The sequence below is a fragment of the Paroedura picta genome, chromosome 17, assembly GCF_049243985.1.
Source record: "Paroedura picta isolate Pp20150507F chromosome 17, Ppicta_v3.0, whole genome shotgun sequence".
NCBI classification, from domain to species: domain Eukaryota; kingdom Metazoa; phylum Chordata; class Lepidosauria; order Squamata; family Gekkonidae; genus Paroedura; species Paroedura picta.
Window position 1 is genome coordinate 23,991,210 of NC_135385.1, and position 24,179 is coordinate 24,015,388.

Here is a 24,179-nt window from a genome sequence, read left to right on the forward strand (position 1 = left end):
CTCGGCCCCGTTCTGGAATTCGCCTTGGAAAGGCTCCTGCTTGAAGCACGCCGCTCAACCCCAGAACAATCAAGGGATAGAACAAAGGGAAACGATTAACCCGCAGACATGTTGTAACAACCAAGGGATCAAAACAGTTTGGGGCCCGGTGCCAGGGCAGGAAGGGGAAAGTCTGCTCAAGCTGGAGCAGCAGAGAGACGAGGTCGATAACACAGTCCTAGAAGGAGCGCCAGCTCTCTAAGCCCAGAAGGGTGCAAGTCTGTGTAGGACTGCGTGGTTGGGGTTGCCAGGTTAGCGAACTCCTGGAGATCTGGGGATGGAGCCTCATGAGAACAGGGACCTCCGTAGGGGAGGGTGCCGTAGATTCCCACCACCCCAAGCCCTTTTCTCCAGGGGAACTGATCTCTGCATTCTGGCAATGAGGGGTAGTTCCGGGAATCCCCAGGCCCCATCTGGAGGTTGGCATCCCTCTGCACCGTGAGTCATCTTGTGAGGAAATGGCAAAATCCTGCCTGGGAAATGGTTACAAATTCTCATTTTCCATTGCTTTTTTTGGAACGGAGAGCTTGCTGCTTCAAAATTTGGGTCTGGCACTCCCCAGGGAGAAAGGACCCCCGTCCCCCGTCCCTCCCCCACCTCAGCAGGACGAATTCTGCACAGGAAGGAGCCAGCCGACTGTCTTGTCGTGAGAAGGCCCAATTCCAGGGACGCGAGCGGGAACGCCAACAGGCACTTTGTCTGTGCAGATTCGGTCCCAAGGGGGTGGGTGTCGTGCTCTCCCTCTCGCTCCATGGCCGCCTGCCCAAAAGACACACAACCCACCCACCAAACCCCTCCCGGCTCCCCCGTCTCGGAAGCATCCGGCCGTGCCAGTCGGGGGAAGGGACGGACGTGGCTCGACTATTGCCCCCGTTCCAGTATGGGGAGGGGGGAGGGAGGGGGGTGCGTCCGCCAGTATTACATTTTAATTGCTGCCAGTTACCGAGGGATGTTTTTTAATTAAGTGCAATTCCAAATGATGCTCGATGCCAGGAGGGGAGATCAGAAACATTCCAGCCTGGCTACGCTCCGAGTGAGGCGGACGTGGGGCTGCTCGGCCGTTTGCGAGGGGAGGAGACCTCCGTGGACTGGGAAAGCACCGTGCTGTCCAGAGGCCTGGTTGGGAGGAGGGCGGGGGGGGGGGGGCCCTGCATGTGCCAGACTGGCCTTCTGTAAAAGCGGGTTTCCTAGCTAAGCACAGAAACATCCGTAGAGTGTGCAGAGCACAGGATGCAGTCCCCGTAGGAGGTAACGGTACATCCCTGGAGATGGCAGAGTTCACCGATAAACAGGGTGTCTCCTGTCCTCACATCACAACCCGCAACTCCGTGATAATATCGGACATTTTGCAGAATTACCTGCAGCTATTTCAGTCGGTGTCAGTGTGGCGTAGTGGAGAACAGTGGCAGCTTCTAATCTGGTTTGATTCCCCGCTCCTCCACACGCAGCCAGCTGGGGTGACCTTGGGCCTGTCACAGTCCTGATAGTGCTGTTCTCGCAGAACTCTCTCAGACTCACCTGCCTCACAGGGCGTCTGCTGTGGGGGGAGGAAGGGAAGGCGATTGCAAGCCGCTTGGAGACTCCTTCGGGCAGTGAAAAGCGGGGTAGAAAAATCTGACCATACCGATTCCTCCATTCTTGTTCCAACCCCAGGAGCCATCATCAGGCCAGGAGGGCCACCCTTTCCTGGAATATGGGGCGGGCTGGACTCTGCCACTTCATGGGCTGGCACTTCACCCAGCCCCCCGCCCCAAAGGCCCTCCAGATGAGCCCCCCAGCCCCCAGCTGCTTGCCCCGAGTCACACTTGGAAGGGAGACGCTTACCACCGTCCGATTGGCCAGGCATCGAGACCACGCAAGATTAATCTCCGCTGCACGACACAGCCGTGGTTGGGGGGGCCGTTCGGGGCAGGGCGATCCCTCTCCCCCCCCCCCCCCCGGAGAGACCTGCAGGGCCGCTGGTGCCATGCAGGCGTCGAGGGCTCAGCCTGGGCCTGGTTTGAGCGCTGCGCCAGGCGAGAGCGGTTGGCTTTGAAGTTTCCCCTGCTGTGTTTTTCAAAAAAGAGCCAGGGGAACTGCGCCTTCCTTGCAAGATGGAACATGATAAGGCTGGAAGCCGGGAGGCTAAACCGCATTTAACCAGGGTGCTTTTACAAGCAACAAATCACGAATTTCAACAGGGAAGCAGACCACTTAAAAGAGCGTTTCGGGAGGGGGGGGGTCCTTTCCTGCCCTCCCCGACTCCACAGAATCTCCCAAGTCTTGGGGGCACATCAAGTCGGAACAGACCTGTGGAAACGCAGAAGCTCCGAGAATAACTCCAGGGCGGTGGGTCGTGTCGGGACCTCTGGCCAGCCGTGGCACTTCCGAGGCAGGGGGCGTTGAGGGGTGTTTTTGCCCCTTGGGGGTCTCCCAGCCCAGGCCTCACCAGGCCAGCCATGCTGAGCTTCCAAGATCCAGGTCAGGTCAGACCAACAGCGAGGACGAGCAACGGGGAGGAGCCTTTGGGGGCCGAAGCCCCCTTCCTCAGAGCAGAGACAGAGCTCTCAGGCGGGAAGGCCCGAAGGGAGAGCGGAACGAACAGGGTGTCGTGGTTTCAAATCTGGGGAGCCGGGTTTGAATCCCCGCTCCTTGACACTTATCTGTGCGCTAAATGCAAGCTGTCCTGGAGCTGTGAGCCAGATGGATCTATTTAAATGTGCCCTGGTGAGGCTGCGGGTTGCCCTGAGATCTCGCCCGGGGCTCTGAGGCGTTTCCCACACAGGCTATTTGACCCGGGTCCAAGGCTCTTGGGAAGCAGACTTCTCCGCCTCTCTCCCGGCCTTCCACAGACGCTGGGAAACCGACGGTTGGAGAGGGCTTCCCTGCACAGCTAATAGGGCCACACGGTGCAGAAGAGGTTCACAAGCTTCCACTGGGACATGCGGAGGGTCTGTGGCCTGTGCCACCAGGGAGAGTTCATTGCAAGCAGGACTCTGTTTGTTTCATTTCTGGGCGGCTGAACGGTCGTGTGAAGACTGTCCTCCTTCCAGACTTCGAAAACCCTCATGCATTTGCGTCCCAAATGTCCCGTTTTTGTCACCTGTATCCGCTTACTAGGTGCCCTCCGGCTGGACTCCCCGGGAGAAAGGCCGAGGACCCGCCTGGGAACCCCCCAACAGGCTATTTGGCAAAGAGGTTTTAAAAAGTATGATGACTGATTAGCAAACACCTCATCTGCGAGTGCTTGGGAAAGCCAGCCCATGGAAGATAGAGGGGGGGGGGGGGAGCCACGATTTTGCATTTTTCCTGGGGCGAAACATTTTCCCCCTCCAGGCCGAGACGGGCAGGTGAGCCTCGCAACTCGCTGCCTCCCTAATTAACACGCACCTTGGGACGAAAACACGCCCGGTGTGCACTCAAGGTGGATTTTTCTCCGATTAAGCAGAACTTTGAGCGACGGATGGGCTGTCCGCTCCCTTTTGGCGCACGGGTTGTTTGGAGGGGGGGGCAGAGGGGGGTCGTGTGCGTTCTCGCTCGGAATCAAGATAGATGAAGTTATTAGGAGGCAAGCAAAGACTTTAATTTCATCCAGATGTTCTTGGGCTCCCCCCTCCCCCTTTGACAGGTGTGAGCGCAGGGAGGCGGATTTAGATGGAAAGACGGATTTATTCCCCCTTATACCGAGGGAGGCGGGAGAATCATGATATTTTGCAGGAATTCGACACATTTAAAACCCTATTAAAAATACATCCCAGCCAGGGTGAACCCAAACCCCAACTCTCCAGGAGGACAGGGCAGAGCTGGGGAAAGTCCAGGGGAGTAGGCCAAGATGACCGAGGGACTGGGGTCCCTTCCCCAGGAGGAAAGGCTGAGGCACCCGGAACCTTTCGGTTTAGACAAGAGAGGACATGAGAGGGGGGGACACGAGAGAGGTTCATAAAATTGGGCATGCAGTGCAGGGAGCGGACAAAGAGGAATCGGCGTCCCTCTCCCAAAAGACTAGCACTGAAGGGCACCCAATGAGCGCGGGTGGGCTGTACGGTCACGGCGGACAACAATAAATCCTGCCTGACCCCGAGAGGGATGGGCATGAGGCACTCACTGCTGGGGAACGCAGGAAGAACCAGCCCCGCCGGGCTGCCTTGTGAGGTCGTTCACGGCTGGCCCGAGTTCAAATCTCTCGATCATCACAGACGCCTGGGATCCGAACCCAGACCACAGAGGCCAAAGCCGCCGCCCGGCCCCCGTGCCTGCACAAAGGGCCTTCTGTGGAAGCCTCCTTCACGGTGGTCCAGAAAGTCACGCTGGCATGGCTCACGCGGATAGAAGCCAGCCGGTGAGGAAGCTTTCCCAGGGTGAAGCCCTCCGCCGTCGCTGCCCTCGTTCACGTCCCTCCTGCCAGGAAAGAGGGACGCCAGGGATCCCGGTGTCCAGCTAGCCTCGGGGCAGATGTTTCACGGGCCCAGATGTTTCCGAGACACCCTCCCGCCCCCAAAGCCCTTTGCGGCTCCTCGGCCCGGCGGGGAGAGTCTCCGGCTCAGGCCACGGGTGGGCAGGCGGAAATGCCACGAGTCGTGTCCAGGCCGGCTTCCCGAACGCGTCTCCGACACAAAGCAATGCAGAGAGCAGAGCAAGGAAGGCTGGATGCCAACTGGAGGGGGAGACGCCGACTCTATCGCTGGGGCAAAATGAGGTCAAAGGGTCTCTGGAGGCAGCTGCAAGGGGGGGGGGAGGAGATTCGGTGACCAGCAGGGAGGAGCGTGGACCCCCTTTCTGGATCAAGTGTTGCCAGCTCTGGGTCAGGAAAGACCTGGGGAGATTTGGGAGGTGGAGTTTGGGCGGGGGGGGACTCTGCAGGGGACAATCCCACCAAGTAGCTTCCCCCTCCCGTTCTGTTGTCATTGCAGAAGATCTCTGCCCTCACCTGGCAACCCCGGGAGGTGAGCAGGCCCCTCTGCCAGGAGTTCACCAGCTGGAGGAGGCCGGCCTGCCTTTGCCTGCTGCGTCCCCCACTTCCTTTCCGGTCCCCCCCCCTCCACCATTAAAGCCTCATCTTCCTAATACGACCACCATCAGTCTGTCTGAATCAGAATCTCTTTTTTGCTTAGCCCAGTCAAAGAGATTTGGCGTCAGCACAGTTAATTAAAGGGAGAGGCAGGACGGCAATTGAATTAGGCCGGGGGCCGGGGGGCCCGTTTCTCCTGTGATCGGCAATAAGCATCCGTTTCCTGCCTTGGAGTAGCCCCGGGGTGACCCCTGGCTGGATTCCTCCAGGGTGGCATCAGGGGAGAATCTGGGTCCATGACGGACACGGCATCCTTGCCCAGAAAAGATACTCCTAGCGGTATCTCTGCATGATGCAGCGTTCTGGTCTCGCTTTCTTCCAATACTTCCCCCTCCCACTGCATCAGACATTCTTGGTTTCTCCATCCTCTCTGCATGCAGACGGACCTGGTGGGGCAAGTGCTGGAGGCTATCCGTAAGGCCTCTGCATGACTCACCGCCTCAGAGCAGGGACTCATGCAGAAACGCAGGGGGTACCCTCCACGGTGTAAACCAGCCATGCTGGATGCACTCGCTGTGTTTCCTTTTGTGCCAGCCAGCAGAGGTACCAGAGGCGCTCCTCTTGGCAGGGGGGTGGGGGCAGAACTCCTTCTCCCGGCCCCTCCTCCTCCTCCTCCCGTGCTCGCTGCACCTGTGGAAGAGATCAAAGTCTCTCTCGTCACTCTGCACCTCATCCGCCAGCCAAATCTCCAGGTGCTCCGTCGAGTCTCTGAAAGAAGAGCCGTCACTCAGCAGGACGGCCTCGGCCCCGGAATTGCCGCGACTTGTCGATAATCCAGCCTGGCACAGGCCGAGTTCGGCGGTGACACGAGGAAATCGAGGAATGGTTTATTCCCAAGGAAAGGCCCAGCCGGAGCCGCCAAAGGGGGCCTGAGAAGGCTGCTGGGAACGGCTCTGAGTTGGCAAAGCCGCAGCGTCCCAAAGTTATCTCTTGCGAGCCCTTCTCGACCCTGCCTCACAGAAGACTTGGCGCTCTGAAGCCACGAGGGCCGGATTCTGTGCCAAAGGAAACCAAACGAGGCCTGCCCGGATCCGTTCCCTTGGCATGGTGCGTGCCCCTTTGGCTGGCCGGCCAACGAGGGGGCTTAATGCCTTTTCCCTTTATTTAATGTGTCTTCTGCGAGCGTGCCCAAGGAGTTACGCAAAGAAGATGCGACAGGGCGATGCACACTTGGGAGGGGGGAGGAAAAACATCCGAGAACAACAGAAGACACAATCGCACCCACATCTGGGGGCGAGAAGCCGACCTGCCGGCAAATCACAATCGCTGGCGGAAATGCTCACCCAACGCCCTGCTCTCAAAGGCAGGGGTGGCGTCAGGATCCAGCGGAGGAAATGCAGCTTTCACAAAGGGGGATCGGCCAAAGGTCACAGCACTGGCTCTCCCGTTTGGAGCCAAGCGTAAGGAAGACGGAAGGGTATTCCGTAATATGTAGTGGCTCCAACACCGAGGTTGGGAATCTCTGCCGATTTGGGGGTTTGAGGATGGGAGGGGAAGAATCCTCTTCAAAGCAGCCTTTCCCTCTCGGCCGTCTAGAAACTGAAATTCCACATCTCCAGGCCCCGGCTGGAGGTTGGCAAGCCAAGCCTTTCCAAACTGGCATTGTCTGCTTGGATGGACGAATGGGTTGAATCCCCACCAGTCACACCCAGCCTAACCCACCTTGCAGGGTTGCTGTGAGGGTAAACCAGAGGAGAAAAGCACACGTGACAGAGGTCTTTCGCATCTCTTACCTTGTTCTTTCAAAGAGAGATGCCGGGGATTGAACCTGAGACCTTTTGCGTGCGCTCTGCCCCTGAGCCAACCCCTCCACCCCCTTAAAAACACAAACACGGCTGCCTTGTAGTGACTCAGACCATTGGCCCATCAAGGACCAGGGTCCCAGGCAGAGGTCTTTCCCGTCACCTGTACAAGCTTTCAGATGCCGGGGATTGAACCGGGGGACTTCTGCACGCCAAGCAGAGGCTCTCCCTCCCTGAGTAACACCAGCCCCCCCAAGTGACTTCATACAAGCATCGCATTGTCTGAGGCTAACGGGGAGAGCAGGGCTCTCAGCAGCTACCCTCCAAAGACGGCCACAGAGAAACAAACCACCCAGAAGCAGCAGGCAGAGAAGAAGCAAAATCCCATTCGCTTTAGCAGAGCGCCATCTCCTGGACAGCACCCTAAATGTCAAGCCGTATCCAAACTGCGCAAATCAATTTGTATGGCAAACTTTCTCTTGCGAACATCACCTTTATCAACAAGACATCTTGGCTGTCACTTGCTTGACCAGTTCCGCACTTGGCTTTAAACCCCTGGAGAGTGAGCAGGGCCCTGTTGTGTGAGCAGGACGGCGCGCTCCTTTCTGCTGCATCAGCCCGCCTCGCAGGTAGGGCGGCAGGAGAAAAGAGCCAGAGTCCAGGAGCCCCTCCAAGGCTGACAACATCTGGGGCAGGGGAGGAGCTTTTGGGCCCAGCTAGAACGTGAGTCCATCTATCCTTCTTTTAAAATCCAAAAATTTAATATAGAACCAGATACAACTCTCAAAGGGGCATTCTAAAAGGTATCAGCTGCCAAAAGGTATCACTGCCCCCTTCCTTACCCGCTCAGGGGCATCACATTTCACATCCACAAAAAACAGACACCAAGATGGCTCCCAATGCCCACTGCCCAACCCAGCCAATAGCATTCTAGCCAAGAAGCGTCACCTTGGTGTCAGGAGTTGTGCAGAGGCGTGGCACTTCCCCAGCTGGCGTCACGGCGCTTCCAGAGGGCTGCGGGTGGTGGCACGGGCATGGTCACGGTGGCGAGGCGTCATGGCTCCTCCAAGGCCCTGGTGCCTTCCGGTGGTAAGACGCGGCACGCACATACAGGTTGGCGCTTCCGGGCGGGGGATATTTTGGGCTTCCAGAGGTGTTACTGAAAACGATTTTGGGAAGGGAAGAGAAATTAAATCAGTTGCCAGCCTCGATTAAACACAGCACGAATACGTGTGTAAAAATAGCACTTCCCAGAATAGCCTCCTCCTCTAGGGAATGTTTTGTGAATTAGCCTGTTCCTCCAACACAGGAAAGGTTTCATCGGAATCCCTCCGTGACTCTTCTGGGGCTCTCTTGGAACACGGAACGCAACATCCTGAGCGGACCTGAATTTAATCCGTGCTAAAGAAAAACAGCTTTTCCAGGGGGGGGCAGAGAATCCTTCACAACAAGGCTGCCAGCTCTAGGCCAGGAAACACCTGGTAATTTTGGGGGGTGAACCTGGGGAGAGCAGGAAAGGGGGGGAAGAAGAAGAAGAAGAAGAAGAAGAAGAAGAAGAAGAAGAAGAAGAAGAAGAAGAAGAAGAAGAAGAAGAAGAAGAAGAAGAAGAAGAAGAAGAAGAAGAAGAAGAAGAAGAGCTGGTTCTTATATGCCGCTTTTTCTATGCACAAAGGAGTCTCCAAGTGGCTTCCAATTACCTTCCCTCCCTCTCCCCACAACAGGCACCCTGTGAGGCACCCTCTGACATTACTGCTCTGTGAGAACAGCCCTATCAGGTCTGTGACAAGCCCAAGGTCACCCAGCAGGAGGAGTGGGGGGTCAAACCACTAGTCCAAACTGGCTCTACCAGGCACTTCAAGGAGATTCGACTGGCTTAGCAGGGAGGATTCAAAGGAGCTTTTGGGGCTTAGGTCTCATTGTCTCCCGAGCTTGGTTTTGTCCCAACCTGTTGGCCTTTTGTCCTGTTTGTGGGCTGCCTGGAGAAAGAAGCTCTCGAAAACCGAGAAGAAGGGGCATTCACTCACCGGGCTCGCTTCCGGCTCAGTCGAGGAGTCTCTCCCAGGCCATGTCCGTGTCCCGACACGCCTGTGGCGCTGAAGAGCAACAAAGAAAGATTGACACAGGCGTGTTTGAGATGGCAGCTTTGACTCTTTCCAATCTGCAGGGGCGAGAGGTTACACAAGCTGCCGTGTCAGAGTTCCCCTAAGTCATCCGGCTGGCGAAATGACAGAGAAGAGCGGCTGAGTTCCTCTCTGGTCTTTTTAGAGTCCTGCAGGGGGAAGGGACCTTCAAAGCCATCTAGTCCAACCCCGGCTCAGGACGTGGGAATGAGAGCACTCCTAGCAAGAGGCCACCCAGCGGTGGCTTTGAAAACCTTGAGGGTGCCAACCTCCAGGGAGGACCGCCCTCTATTACAGGACCTCAGGAATCCGTGTAGAAAACAGCCACCGTGACCCCCTGCAGGCCCCAAAAGACAGAGCATCCCTGCCCCAGACACAAGAACAGAAGAGAAGCCCTGGGGGGTCAGGCCAGTGGCCCCTCCAGCCCAACACTCTGTGTCCCACAGGGGCCCAAACCCAGGGGACATCATGAGGTCCTCCAGCAGGGCCAGGACCCCAGAAGCCCTCCCACTGTGGCCCCCAAAAAAGCAGAGCATGCCTGCCCCAGACATACCGTTCCACCTATACCTTGTGGCTCAGAGCCCCTTGAGCTCCAGATGCCCATCCAATCCCCTCTTAAAGCCCCCCGCGCTTCCTGCGGCAGGGAATCCCACGTGTGAACGACTCTCTGGGGGAAGAAGGACCCCCTTCGACCTGTTCTAAGCCTACTTCTAATTAATTTCATGGAACTAATTCCAAGGGAGAAGAGGGCTTCTTCCTCTGCCTTTTCCACCCCAGGCAGGATTTTGCAGGCCAGAGTGGCAGAGCAGTTAGAGATGACAATCTGGGAGACCTTCGGCCCGTCACACGTTCTCAGCCAAGCCCACCTCACAGGGGTGTTGTGAGGGGGAAATGGCAGAGAGGAGAACCACACACGCCATTTTGGGTCTGGGCCAAGGAAGAAAAGGGGGATTTAAGTGAAGTAAACAAATGAAATACGTAAATATTTGAGTTGGCAATCCTGGGGGAAGAGGCCTTCGTCTATAACTAGCGACTCACAATTAACAATCTACACAACTGGGTGTGAAATGCGTCCTGCAGGCAGCCCCTGCCCCTGCCGTCCCTGCTGGGAGCGTTTTTGGAAGCTAGCGCCAAGCCTGGCGAGTCCACGCCAAGGAGTGCCCCACTTGTGTTTCCTTGCCATTGTTCCCGCGGCAGCTTAGCTCCGCTTTGGGGAAGTCACCGCAACTGGGGTGGCCGTCTGGGTGTTGCTCGGGGATCGCCGTGTGCCCTGGGGCTGAGTCACGGCCCCGTTTCACAAGGACGCTGGTCTGCCTGGCAAGGGACGAGGCGCTGAGTGTGAAACCTGACGGGTCTGGAGAGGGCCAGCCTGTTCTGAACGGGCAGGGTGGGGCATGAGTCAGCCGCTCACCTCCCAGTGACCCCGGGAGCACACCCCGCTCTCATGCCCGCAAGCCCTCTCCAGGGTTCATAGGGGTGCCAGCCTCCAGGTGGGGCCTGGGGAGCCTCTGGAATTGCAGGGGGTGGCACATTGGGGGGAGGGAGAAAAAGGCATAGCCAGCCTCACAGGGGTGTTGTGCCAGTTAAAGGGAGGGGGACCAGCGTAGGTCCTTTGGGAGAAGCTCACGGCAGGAATGTACTCGAGAGACGTCACCCCAAATCCCTCCGTCCCGCCCAGTTTGGCTTTTCTCATCTGCGTCTTAACAGAAGTGCCACCAGCATTGTTGAAACCCTCCTCGCCAGCCCTAGGTGTGGCCAGGAGCTTGACACCTGTCCTGTAGATCCAGGAGGGCCACACCCTGCCCACGGCCGTGAAAAGGCACACCGCCCGGCTGAGCCTCCAGCCCCACACGCCAGGAGGGGAGCGAGAGTGACGGAGGCTCTTCTGTGCCACCCCTGGGACCAACCCGGCTTGCTTCTCGTCCTCGGCTGCTTCCTTCCTCCGACGGGTAGGTAAATCCAGCCCAGGGCGGCTTGTGCCGAAATTAATCTGCGAATCTTTAAAGTGCAAAAGACTCCTTCGGCCAGAAAAACAAAGCCACGGCTGCCGTGCGATAGATGCTCTGCGCAGGACTTCTTTCGACCGACCCGGGCGTGGGAAAGAGCCAGTGTCCCAGGGCACCTAAACGACAGACAGGGCTGGTGGCAGGGAGGGGCTTTCAGGTTTTGTTTTCTGGTTTTCTTAATAACCGGTCACTAGCATGAAGCTTTCAAGAAGCGAATGCTGAGAGATTTCTCGGAGAAATCTCCCAGATTTCACGGTTTCCGGAGAATTTCTTTTTTCTGCACGACTTCCCTTTCCTTTCCCCCTAAATTTGGCAGCTGAGATGTTTGTGTTGTCTCCCCTGACCCTCAGCAGGGGATCGGAGGTAGGGTTGCCAGCTTTGGGTTGGGGGTTCCTGGAGCTTTTTAAAACATTATTTCTGGAAATCAATTTGATTCTGTCCTGTTTCCTTTTCCTGGTGGGCCTGGAGGCAGTCATGGGACGGAGCCCGTTTGGGATCATGTTCCAGTCTTCCAAAATCCTCAGCTGCTTGCTCCTGATTGGTGAGTACGGCCATGGACGGCAGCCCCCCAAATCTGCCTACAGCAAAGTTTTGCAGATTTGGAAGATGCTCCGCAGTAGTGGGAGGTGGGCTGCTGGGCCAGCTGGACCCCTGGTCCAGGGCTGGGCTCTTCTTGCTTCCTTCTGTCCCTCTGAGAACCAGGAAGGGCCAAGCCAAGGAATGTGGAGTGTTCTTGCAGGGAAATTTGGAGCAGGGCAGAGGGCATTCCTTTGGGGCCAAACCGTACCTCTGGCTCTTCTCTCCTGAAATCCTAACAGAAAATACTTTGTCTTCCAGGCTGGGCAGCGTCCGCCACGGCTGAGTCCGAGGAGCCCGTTCAGGTGAGGAGCTCTCCTGCCCCACAGGGGGTTGCCAAAAGAGACCAGGGGAGGCGAGAGCCCTGAAGGCCCCTGAGTTCCTTGGAAGAAGTCCGGATGGGAAAGTGGGGTGCCCCTTTCTCCAGGGGAACAGATCCCTGTAGTCTGGAGAAGAGCTGTAATCCCACAGGGTCCCCAGGGCTCTCCTACCTTTGACACGGGAGAGCTCCCCACCTGGGTGACACCCGTCGATGTTTCTTTTCCAGAGCGTCTCGACGTCCCGGCTGAAGGGCTTCGTGAAGAGCCTCCAGTTCCCCAGGCATCGGCGTGCCTCAGGTACACCCCTGGATCTCGGCAGCCCTTTCTCCAGGCCACAGAGAGCCCAAAACCTGAAAAAACTACCCTGCAAAACCCATGGGAATTATGTGGTTTTGCATCATTTCTGTAACTACTCCCGGTTTAGGGTTGCCACCTCCGAGCTGAAGGTTTCGTGGGGTGGAGCCTGGAGCAGGCAGGGACGTCAATGGGGCGTAAATGCCACCAAGCCTGCCTTCCAGGAGGACCTGCCTGGAGATCAGCGGCAATCCCAGGAGATCTCCAGCCACCACCAGGAGGTTGGGAAGCCTTATTATTGCAGCACTTCTCAGATCATGAGTCCAGGCAAGTGCCTGGCCTTCTAACCTGCTGAGGTCCCAGCCCAGCCCTTCCTCCAGGATCCCCAGGGATTTCCCCGTATCTGCCAGCCCTGCGCAGGGCAGAGAGGGGCAGAAGCCCCCCGGCCACTGCTGACTTTTGTGCCCGGTCCCTGCAGGGGTGCCGTGCCCCCCTGGCAAAGAAGTGACAGACGAAGTTGCTCAGGATGACATGATGCCCATGGACTATGAGCCTGAGGAGCTGGACGCCTGCCTGGGAGACGATACCCTCCTAAAGTATCTGCACGTTTTCCCCACCTACCCTTTCACCGATGAGCAGCTGTCTGTGATAAAGAAAAAGCTGGATAAGGTAGGGCAGACTCTGATGGGGGGGGGGGGCAGGAGAGATTGTAGGAATCAGGGGGGGTTGCAGAGAGCCCCGCAGGAGTCAGGGGGAGAACCAGAAGGGACGCTGGGGACCCTCTCTCCACTAAGGGTGGCTCCTTCCTTTTATCCACCATCCTAGGAAACGGGCTGGTACGTGGGGAGGGGGATGTCTTTCATTAACATGCTGTTTTACCTGTGGGTTCCCATAGATGTATCCTGATGGGTATCCAGAATCAGTGCTCCGCGACCTTGGAGATTTCATGAGTCTAATGGGTCCAGAGGATGCTAAAAAGTGGAATGTCAGCTCACCCGAAACGCTCGCGTCACTGCTGGCCAGCAACCCTGCCCCTGCGCTGGTAAGCTCTTTGCCCCTTCAACCTTCCCCCGGTTTGATTTTCTTCCCCTCCCCGGCCCCCGTTCTGCATGTGCTTTGCTCCCTCCGGGGTCCATTTGGCCTTTGTCCGACATAAACACCTGCAGTTTAAACCTGCTGGGGGAGATGCTGGGCCTAAACTTACAGAGGGGAAACCTGAGGGGAACAACCCCCCCAAAGCAACAAAACAACACCCAAGCGAGGGAAATGAGAATGCAGAAAAAGCCCCCTCTTGAAAGAGGCCCTCCCCGAGTTCGGGCAAGAGACAAAAGTTGTGTGCTTTGCTGTTTGGTATTGCAACGTTACCTTGGCTGGTTACCAACCTCCAGGTTGACTCTGGAGATCTCCCAGAATGACAATTGATCTCCAGACTGCGGAGAGGAAAGGGCTGTTTCCAGAGGTGGGTTCCCTGATGATCTCCCTCCCCAAAGTCCACGCCTGTCCCCAAATCTCCAGGAACTTCCCACAACGGACTTGGTCTCAATATTTGCCCCCCCCACCTGCCAATAGGTGCCACCTACCTATTTCTCTGGCGCCTGCTGATCCTCCAAGAATCCCCCTTCTGCATTCGGTTGCAGTCAGGCCGAGAGCAAACAGCCGGCCCCTGGGAGAACCAGCTTTCCCCCTCCATCTATGAGGAAGTTTCAGGGTGTTCCCAAAGGTGGTTCAGATGTTGGCAGTTCCCTCAAAAGTCCCACAATGGAAGTCAGAATGGCCCTCTCCCCTCCGCTCGGAGCCAGCTCGTGACCCCAGAGAGACCCAGGAGCTGCCTACAGAACGGTCCCCTGCAGGCTTGACCGGCTTCCAAATTATTATTTTCTCTAGGCCGCTGCAATCATTCGTCAGTACACAGATTCTGGGGGTCCCCTGAATGCTACAGCCCTGAATCTGATCAGCCCCGCCTACATCTGCCTCCTGGAACCAGATCAGCTGGAGAAGATTCACGAAAACGACCTCAGGTGAGTGAATCAATCCCTGGAACCGCCTTGTCTGGCTGCCAAGACCCTTTTCAGTTTAGCAAAGGAGGGCAAAAGATTCTGACACGGTCTTCCATGAAACCACTGGAGCCGAGGATCTTGCTCTTGGCTGACCTGTCAGGACCAAGGTAGAGATCTGGGATCTGCTGGATATCCGGACCAGCTCGCCATGGATCTGGATTTTGCCCAACTCAGGTTTTGGGCAGCTTTTGTCCTCTTTCTCCTGGACAACAACCGGAAGCCAAAAGGTCAAGGAGGGGAGAGTTGAGATGGTGGGCAGATCTGCCAGACACCTTTGCCTTTTTTCCGCCAGGGATGCTGCTCCCCTGAATCTGTCCCGTTGCAACCAAACCACCAAAGATATCCTGTATCCAAAGGCCAAGCGGGCTTTCTCGGACCGACACAACCCTCCCCACTATTATAGACTCATCTGGCCGTACCTGGGTAAGCAGATGCATCGTCTGGAAAAATAAGTTTGCTCTCCAAACAGGGCCGGGCTGCTGTGGGCAATTCGTAACTACAATAATGGGCCATGGTTCTTCACATGCTACCCAGGAGCCAGGCATCTTGCAGACTTTTCCATAGTCTCATTTGCCTTGCTTGTAAGCTCCTGTTTCTTTGGTGGGTTTTTCCTGTTCTGTGTGGTTTCCTCCCCCTAGTGGCCGATTCGATATTACACTGGTTTATGTCGGGCATAAAAACCTACGGAGAGAGATACCGGACATAAACAGGTGTCATATCAACACATGCCTAACAGGAGGAAAAACTCTGAAGAAACAGGAACTGACCAGCAAGGAAAATTAGAAATGTGGAAAAACCTTTTCTTCAAGGTACAACAATTCCAATTCTGTCCAAATGCTTTTGGTGAGATCAGATCACACAGCTAAGATGGCGAGAAACCATATTTTGTACTTGCCAAGCAGGTAAAGTCCCGAGTGAGAAACTTTGACAAGACCATGTGTAAAGACTTGAAATTGAAGGAGAAATTCTGAAATGAGAAGGACGCATTAGACCAGGGGTGGTCAAACATCTGGAGAGCCATAGCTTGGTTACCGCTGCATTAGACCATTTCCATTCTGGTAGGGTGACAACGCTCACATGTCTGTCTCTCTCCTTCCTTCCTTCCAGGAGGGGCTCCTGGAGAGGATCTGAGGGCCCTCAGCAAAGATAACGTCAACATGGACATCGATACGTTCATGGAACTGAGGAAGGATGCCATAATGGTACGTGTAGGAGCCCCGCTTTGCACCAGAGGTGACGCTCCAAAAGAGCATTGATGCATTGGGTCACCATACAAGGTCAGAGTGGTTTTGAGTATAAAATCCACAGCTTGTTTCAGGCTTCAAAAGTGCCCACGTTCAGCGTTTCATACGCCAAGATAATTTTAAGCATCTGGCCCCTTTTGTTCGGTACTGGAGCGTGCTAAAATGTTGGCAGTGGGAAACTTCAGCGCCCTAAACTTGAAACCTCTCTTCTTTGGCTCTACCCACAGACTCTGGCGCCCAAGGAGATTGCAAACTTGATGGGGAAGAACTTGCAGCAACTAAAAGACCAGGAGAATAACCCCCTAGTCAAGGACTGGATCAGCAGGCAGAAGCAGTCAGAACTGGATGAGCTGGACATCGGGCTAACAGGAGGGACACCGGAAGGGTACATAAATCTCATGCCCAGAAATAACAGTAAGAAAGCCTCAGAGCTTGCTTTTACCTTAGGAGCAAAAACTACCAGAACGCAGCCCCACAACCCAAGAAACCTACAAAAAACTGTCGATTCCAGCCGTGAAAGCCTTTGATGATACATATTTTAATGTGCTTAATTTATTTCCCCACTTTTCTCCCCTCTGGGACCCAAAAGCGGTTTGCGTTGTTCTTCCGCCCTCCGTCCTGTCCTCACAACAACCCTGTTAGGTGGGCTAGGCCCAGAGTGGGCAGCTGGGCTCAAGGCCACCCAGGGAGCTTCCGTGGCTGGGGGTGGGGGGATTCGAACACGGGTCAAGTGCTCTTCGTGGCTGCCAGTGCCTTTCTGTCCCCTAAGGCTGCCCGGCGATTTAGTCTCTTTCCTTTAGGTGAGACCAGGCCAGTTGTATAAATGGCGTTTCTGCAGAGTACGCAGCAGTCGTTTCATTGTTGTGAATTTATTTTGCAGATTAGCCGGAGGCGAGCCTTCCTGAGGAGTGGTGACTGTGGGTCTGCATTCTCCCGCTTGCGGCCCACCCACGGACCTTCCTTCTCTTTCCGCCAAGACCTCCAGAGACACCCGGGGCTACCGGCAGCCTCTCCCTGCCTCTCTTCCCCTCGTTTCTCCTGGCTCCCGCCTTGAATAAATCTTGGTTGGTCTTAAAGGTGCTCCTGGACTCTGGTTTTGTTCTGCTACTTCAGACCAACACGGCCACCCATCTGAATCAACCAAAATTTAAAATCCGCCTGGCTTCTCCTTCCAGCGCCATGGGTCAGGGCGAAAGCTGGAAACCTAGCCAAGCCTGGGATATTTTTATCCCGCCTTTGTGCTCAGAACCACTTCCCTGGCGCCCCAATTCCCCCTTTCCTCCTCACGACAACCCCAGGAGGTAGGCAGACGGGGCGACTGGCCAGAGGGCTACAAAACTATTTATAACGTTTATTTAGGATGGTCATTTCCCCAGAAAGCCGCTGTCCTGCTAGGGAAGAATCTAGATCACGGGGCCTGCATTCATGCACCCTTGCTCACATTCTGTAACTGCACACAAACGGGGAATTTGGACAGTGGGCCACTCATGAAGGGCCTTGAAAGACCCTTGCCCCTCCTAGCCCACTAAGTCAACAGTCCTCTGAAGTTCAGGGCTGAAGGTCAAAGGCGGTTTCGAAGGACACCATCTGCCCCCGGGGTCTGCAATTTGGCTTCAGAAATCTCTTTCGGCCGAGATCTCCCCCCTCCTCCCCCAGGAAGATTCCACGTGCTTTGAGCTGGGACCCCAGAAGGCTCCCATCCAAGGGGTCACCGCGCCTGGGTGGACCAAACTGGGAGAACGCCAGGCTGGGAGGGGCCCGACAGGGACACGGCCTGCCGTCTGGACAAGGCTGGGGTTGACCTGGCTTTGCTGGCCGGAGTCTGTCGTTCTTCTGCAGGCTGCTCTGGGGGGGGGGAGAGGACGAGGCCCCCGAGCCCAGGGGCGCCAGAGACGGGGTCTCAGAAAAGTCTCCTGAGGACAAAGAATCCCACGATGGTGGAAGAAGCCAGGAGACGGCTGCTGAGAGAGCTGGAGGAAGCTGCGGAGGCTGCAGGGAGGAAACAGGAAGCAAGATGAGCCCAAATCAGCAAGGGATTTGGGCTGCTTCAGATCCCCCCCACACCAAGGGCAGAATGTGCCTGCACTACAAGGCAGACTAGGAGGCGGTGGCATAAATTGCGGGGCTGGGGCTCAGCTGAAGGTCCCCGGTTCAATCCCCGGCAGCGTCTCCACTTGAAAGGGCCGGGCAGGAGGGGGTGAGAAAGACCCCTGCCCAAGATGCAGAGAGCAGCGGCCAGTCTGAGCTGAAAAGACCACCCTCGGGGCACCAGGGGTCTTTCTTATTCAGCGGGACGTCACTTCAAGGGAGTGCGATTGGATCGGCACAAGTCAAAGGCCTCTGCCAGTCTCTCCCATCCCTCCTGCCTGGCCCCTTAACTGGAGATGCTGCCGGGGATTGAACCGGGGACCTTCTGCAGGCCAAGCAGAGGCTCTTCCCCTGAGCCACCATCCCTCCCAAGCTGGGAGAAAGTTTCCAGATGCTGCAACCGCAGCGACTCACCATTCAGGGGCTTCAGGTTGATGTAGCCGTTTGGTGTCGGATGCGACGGCTGCTTTGTTTTCGGAGGCGCTCCGCTAGCGACCCCCCCCTCAGGCTTTGCAACGACGGTGCTGCGAGGTTGGCCTGGGCTGGAGGAGCTGTGCACAGTCGTCCTCCTGGAGGCAGCTGGCGTCTCCCCACCGCTCGTAGCCGGGGGCGTGCTGGGGGACGCCGGAAGGGTGGCTTCTGGCAGGGGGATGGGTGGCATCGGCAGCCCCTCAAAAGGCGCAGTCGTGGTCACATTCGGGGTGGCGGACGTGCGGTTGATGTGGCCGATGGGGCTGCTGGCCACAGGGACAGTCCGAGCAGTTCTGCCACTGGCGGAGGCCGCCGTGGTGTTGCCAGAGGGAGTTGTGTGGCTGCGTGGGGCCACGGACGGAAGCACAAGCCGGTCCGTCGTGGGGTGGTTGGAGGCCACGGTGGGGTCTGTGGGGGTCGCGGTGTCCACACCTCTGCCGACGTCAAGAATCGTGCCGCTGGGTGTGACGTCACGAGAAGCCACGGCGGTGCTGGTGGGGATTGTGCTGGCGTCCCCAGCTGTGTGGACGGCGTCCTCTGAAGTTGCTGTGAAATCGGAGGTCGCTAGCGAACGGGTGGGGTCGGCACCCTCAGAGTGCCCCCCAGGGGCAGTTGCATGGGCGTTCTCGGTGGAGGCAGAGGCTGCATCAGCAGCTGGGGTGGCTTGGAGGAGGGGAGTCGTAAAGGAGTCGGGAGCAACCAACGGGGACATGCTCGTGTCGGGGGACCTGGTGGGGCTTGCGTCCGTGATAGCTGCGGTGCTCACGGGAGACACGGCGGTGACCGCGGTGGGGCCGGCTGGAGAGACGACTATGGGTGGGGTATCGGCAGGGGGACCCTCTGCTCCCGTGCTGCCCGTGGGGCCCATCCTCCCTCCTCGGAGGCCGATCCCCAGCGTGTCCAGCTCGGACTGAAGCTGGCTCTTGATCCACGCGGCCACCGAAGTGTGGTTTTCGACATCTCTCAGCCCGGGCAGGTGTCCCACGAGCAAATCTGTCACGTCCTGCACACTCAGCCTCTGCAACAGAGTTTTGTGTCTTTTTCAGAGACATCCATTCCAGAAAAGTCTACAGAGCCCGTTGGCTCTGACACAAGAAAAATCGGAAAGGTTCAGACGAGAAAAACAGAACATGATCCCTGAATTTAAAAGAGGAAGAAAAATGCATTCACAGGAGCCACACAGACCCTTCCTGTTTTGAGGGGACGTTTTCTAGTTGACCCTTCTCACCAGAGGTGAACCAGAGCTGGGCCCAGAATGCGTTCACCAACAGGGTGCCTGGCCCTTTGAGACCACTGACCTTTAACTCCTCAGGCTTCAAGTCCGTGAAGGTGTGGATGTCCATGGCCACCTGAGATCTAGCCAGCCTCCTCAGATCTTCCACAGGGGCCCCACCTCAAACAGAGAGAGGAAGAAGAAGGGGCATGGCTACCAGGAAAAGTGCAGAGGAACGAAAGGTCAGAAGAATTAAAGCTCCAGGGAATTAAAGGCCAGAAGGGGAGCGGAGATGCTCCAGAAATGCCCCTCGCTGCATTCAGTCCAAAGGATCCTTTTCTGACTGGGAAAATGCTTGGTTGGAAACACCTTTTTCAGTGGGGTGGGTGGAAGGGCATGGGGGGGGGGGAAGGCCCTGGCTCCGTGGCAGGACGGCTGCTTGGCACGCAGAAGGTCCCAGGTTCGATTCCCAGCAGCAGCTCCGGTGAGAAGGGATCAGGGAGGAGGGGATGGGAAAGACCCTGGGGGGCAGCTTCCGGCCTGAGCAGTGAATTCTGACCTTGAAGAAGATTCCCATCCTTTGTGATCAGCTACCCACCGAGATAGGGCTGGATTAAGGGATAATAAGCAGAGGTCCCCTCCTGGCTGGCAAAGGCCGCCCGAGCCTTTCCGTACAGGATGTCTTTTTTGTCTTGGGAGCAAGAAGAAACGTCCAATTTCTCCGCTTGCCTGACGGAAGCAAAACACGGGAGGTCAGAATCAGGGGAGGACATGGTGGAAATCCAACGACCTCAGGAAACCGCACAATTCTTGGCTCACAAATGTCTCTTGGAAAGCATCTCAGGCAGCTGCCAAACCTGTGTCCCCCCCCCCCTTCCCGGCTGCACACAGCCTCTGCAGCCACGTCACAGATCCCTGCAGAACAATGTGGGTCAGCTCACTTCGAGCGGGAAAGGCCTGTTGGGCAGCAGGGACTTACCCGAGGGATTCTGGGCTGATTTGCGCCAACTGGCCTGCCTCCAGAAGGCAGAGGTTGACGCCCCCCAGGATACTCAGCAATGGGCCCGTGAGCTGCCCCCCCAGGCCCATGTAGGTCGAAATCAGTTGCTTGAGCTGCAAAGAAGAGAGATGAATATCGCAACCTGGTGTGCATTGGGTGTCCCAGGCTGGCGAACGGAATCGACCTTCCTTTATCAATGCAAATAAAATTCGATTAGCTGGTTCCTTCCTTTGGGACCAGGGACCTTAAAGGGCCATTTCTTCCCAAACTGTTCAGCCCACCTGCTAAGATCCTCCTTTCAGGCCTCCTCGTCCGAGGAAGGAGGGCATGAACCAGACGCAGGGCCTTTTCCGTGAGGGCCCCCCACCTGGCACCTGCTCTGCTCCCTTTCAGGCCAAATCACATCTTTCTAGCCAGACTTGAAATGAGGGCAATTCTCCTTCCATCCTTGGGTAAGGGCCTGCTTCTCTTTTGTGGATAGTTTTTACGTTTCCGTTGTTGTTTCTTAACGGCTTGGAGTTTTGTGCTGTTATTTTAATTAGAAGCTGCCTGCAGCAAGACTCCGAAGAGGCCCGCACAAAGAATCCTAAACAGTGAATGGCAAACTGAAGGACGCCCATCGGATCGGAGCTTGTGGGAGGGAAGAGAAAGAGCACATCCTGACCTCGGACACCCCCTTCCCAGGTTACCTGGTCTGGTTTCCAGGGCCCGCCCTCCGGGCTCAGCAGCGTGGCCAGGGTCTCGCCAGAGGTAACTTTCCACTTTGTGATCTCCTCTGGGCTGTACAAGCGAGCCAGGTAGCTCAGCCTCTTCAACTGATCATCGGGGATCCCACCGGGGTAGATCTGAAACGGAGACACGTCAAGAAAAATATCAGGGGTCAGGAAAAGTCGCCTGCTTTGGCCGGGGAACCGACTGCCCCCCAGTCCGAATTTCAGACCCGATTCCTTCGGAAGCTGAAGGGGTTGTTGGGCACGCTTTGAAGGAACACACACACACACACACACACACGGGCCTTTCCCCCAAAACCAGCTGGGCGGCTGTGCGCAAGGAGTGCCCGAAACTCGCCTCAGTCCCCCAATAACCCACTTGCTCACCTCGTCCAGCCTCCTTCGGATCACAGCCAGGTAGTCGTCGGGCAGAGGCTGGCCGAGCAGAGGGGCCAGGTGGGCTGCCAAAACGGCGTTGCTCAGGCAGGCGTCAAACTGCTCCAGGCTGTCGTACAGGACAACGAAGAGGGGGTCCTCCAGGGTGCTGTTCGTGATCGGGCCGGACTGGCAGCCTGTCGGAGGAATTCCCGGGTGAGGAGGAACCGTCGACCCACAAAAAATCGACACGTCTGCAGGATGCAAGCACCGTCTCTTGGGCTCTCCAACCCCCTCCGCCAAGCCCCTGGACCTCCCCTGTGAGGATTTCCCAGTCACCACTTCTGTAGGGTTACCAGACTCCAGGTGGGGCCTGGAGAAATCCACTCCAGTATTTCCTTGGCTTGCACCCTCTTCTACCCACCTTTCCGTTCTCTGGTCCCCCTGCCTCTGAACTCTCTCCCGCTGGAATATTTGTGAATATCCCCACACACCCCTTCTGCAGGCTTAGCTCAACAGATAAGTTTTCAGCCCATGCGAAACACAAAACCCTCTTGCTCATTCTGCCTGCAGACGTTGGATTTCCTGGATCCCACATTTTGGATCACACTCAGGCGAGGTGGAATAATGACCCCGTCCCCTTCCCTCTTTTGGATTCTCCTGAGCTGCCAGCGCTGGATCATTCCCATCTGTGGATAATTTCCCCCTCTTACTTTCTGTCGCCCGTTTCCTCCTGGCTGGGGAACCCAATTTGGAAGGGCTCCGGCTGTCGTAGGCCTCCGCCACGTCCCCGAAGAAGACCATCCCCTCTTCCTGAGCAAGAAAAGGAAGTTGAAAGGAGTTGGGGGCTGCTGGAAGAGTGGAAATATGCAACAGTGCAGAGCACCAAGCTGCTTATAGGAATAAAATAGTGCTATTGGACACCACTGAAGGACAGCCCACTAGCATGCCAGTCAGACATTTTAGTCTGCAATAAACAGCCTTGCCAGATAGTTCCGTGTCTGGAATGCCCAGAAGTTTCTTAAACTTCATTTTCAGGTGTGCAACCCCCCCACCCACCCACCACACACACGCACACACACTAGCCCCTGTGAATTGGTAGTTCTGACTGTGGGACTGAACGTGCTCGTAGGGTAGGGTGCATCGTCAGATGCCCTGCAGGAAGCATCCCCCCAAATCCCAAATAGTTGCCGTGAGAAGGAACAGAAACCAACTTACAGACGCCGTTTCCAAGGAGAGTCCTGGAAAAAATAAGAGACACCATCAGTCAAAGGGAAGGCAGGCAGGACGGAGAGCCAGAAGGCAGTGGTTGGAGCACCCAACTGGGAAATCCGTTCTCCAGGACACCACTCAGCTCTGCAGCTGGGGAGGGACTGGGGTTCAGATCTCCCTCAGCCACGACACCGGCTGGGATTACAGGCATCAGAGATCCGTTCTCCTGGAGAAAATGGGAGTCTATCCCCCCTAAACCCCAGCCTCTGATCTGCAGGTATTTCCCTCCCTGGAGCTGGCAACTGAGCCCTCCCGTCACAGAAATCTAAAACAGAAGGCCCCCCAGGCTTCTGGAACGGAGACAGGGACATGTCCAGGAACTCAGATCCCACCCCGGCTGGGAACTGTTTTGGGTCAACAATGAATTTCTCTCCTTGCACAAGTCTGACTGACACTCATGCGGGAAAACTGGCTTGAGCTGCCCCGAGGGGGAACCAGCATTCTGTGCATAGCCCATGCCCACGGCAGGCATGTGGGCTCCGGAGCATCGGGGAGTCTTTTGAGGGCGGCTCTTCTTCCAAGCAAGAGGTCGTGGCTCTGAGCAAAGCTCCGTGGAAAAACCCCAGTGACTCACCCAGGTAAAAGCCGAAAAATGCCAGCAGGAACGAGGCGGAGCGTGCCGGAAGCATGAGGGCCTGGCGGTGGCACCTGGGGACAGAGAGGGGAGACGCACACTCAGCCCCAGCACCAAAGGAGGGCCATGGGCCACCTGGAGGGGCCACGTACCACGGATTCCACAAACTACAGTCCCAAATCCAGTCTGCCTTCTGGGGGCTCTCCCACCACCCGGGGGCCTGTCTGGCATCAACTGGAGACTGGGCCCTTTTGAAGGTTGCCAAGTGCCCCTCTCCAGTGGTAGGGCGTGGGGGGCACAGGCTGTGAAACCCCTGGAGATTTGGAAGTGGAAAACAGGGAGGACGGGGCCCTCAATGGGGACCAAGGCCGGTCCGCCCTCCAAAGCAGCCCTCTTCTGCAGGGGAGCCGATCTCTGGGGCATCCCCAGTTCCCCCCTGGACGCTGGCATCCCTAGTGTCTTTCCCATTTTCCTTGGAGATCTTTAAGCCATGCTGCAAGGCCAGCCTGCTTGCCAGGATGGTGGGAGGGGAACCGAACGGCAGGCAATCTTTCCAGCGGTGGGGAGAGACCGGGGGCCTGCTCTTTGACCATGGGTTTTCGGAGGGGACGTCGGGCCCACCATCATCAACCCCCCTGAGCCGAGAGGAAAGGGCGGATACAGACGCCCGAAGACTTAAATAAAGTGCAAACCATTCGGCATCTCTGTCCTCCCTGAGAGCTAGAAACTTGACTCCGGGAAGACCAGAGGGGTGGAAATGATGCTGCATCTTCCAAGGTGCTTCCCCCGAGTAAATCCGTCCCCAGGTGAGAACTACTTACCTGTACGAAGCGGAGCGCTGGAGCCCACTGGCTGCCGCAGACGGGTGTCCGAGAGGAGTAATCCGAAAGAACACGTCTCTGCCCGCTTGGCTGGCTCTAACCCCTCCGGGGCTTGGGTGGGGCCACGATCCAAGTGTCACCTTTCCGAAGATGCTTCACAGGGTGCCACAGCCCAGGAGGGAGGGGCCTCGACCCTAAAATAAAACACAA

General features: G+C 56.7%; 2 protein-coding genes across 2 annotated transcripts; one reads left to right on the top strand and one right to left on the bottom strand.

Moving 5' to 3' along the window:
* Positions 1-2,487: 2,487 nt before the first annotated feature.
* On the top strand, positions 2,488-16,521 carry MSLN (mesothelin). Its single transcript, XM_077316938.1, has 12 exons — positions 2,488-2,504; positions 10,656-10,897; positions 11,427-11,495; positions 11,792-11,835; positions 12,078-12,147; positions 12,623-12,813; positions 13,040-13,186; positions 14,029-14,162; positions 14,494-14,624; positions 15,309-15,403; positions 15,673-15,859; positions 16,326-16,521. The coding sequence occupies exons 3-12, from the start codon at positions 11,429-11,431 to the stop codon at positions 16,328-16,330; spliced, it is 1,071 nt and encodes a 356-aa protein (XP_077173053.1). The 5' UTR covers positions 2,488-2,504; positions 10,656-10,897; positions 11,427-11,428; the 3' UTR covers positions 16,331-16,521.
* On the bottom strand, positions 15,951-24,154 carry LOC143827414 (uncharacterized). Its single transcript, XM_077316937.1, has 11 exons — positions 23,970-24,154; positions 23,149-23,222; positions 22,521-22,543; positions 22,016-22,115; positions 21,315-21,499; positions 20,907-21,062; positions 20,197-20,330; positions 19,816-19,946; positions 19,303-19,397; positions 17,948-19,022; positions 15,951-17,434 (listed from the first exon to the last, which is right to left on the bottom strand). Exons 2-11 carry the CDS (start codon positions 23,201-23,203, stop codon positions 17,346-17,348), a joined length of 2,043 nt encoding a protein of 680 aa, XP_077173052.1. The 5' UTR covers positions 23,204-23,222; positions 23,970-24,154; the 3' UTR covers positions 15,951-17,345.
* Between the last annotated feature and the right edge of the window lie 25 nt (positions 24,155-24,179).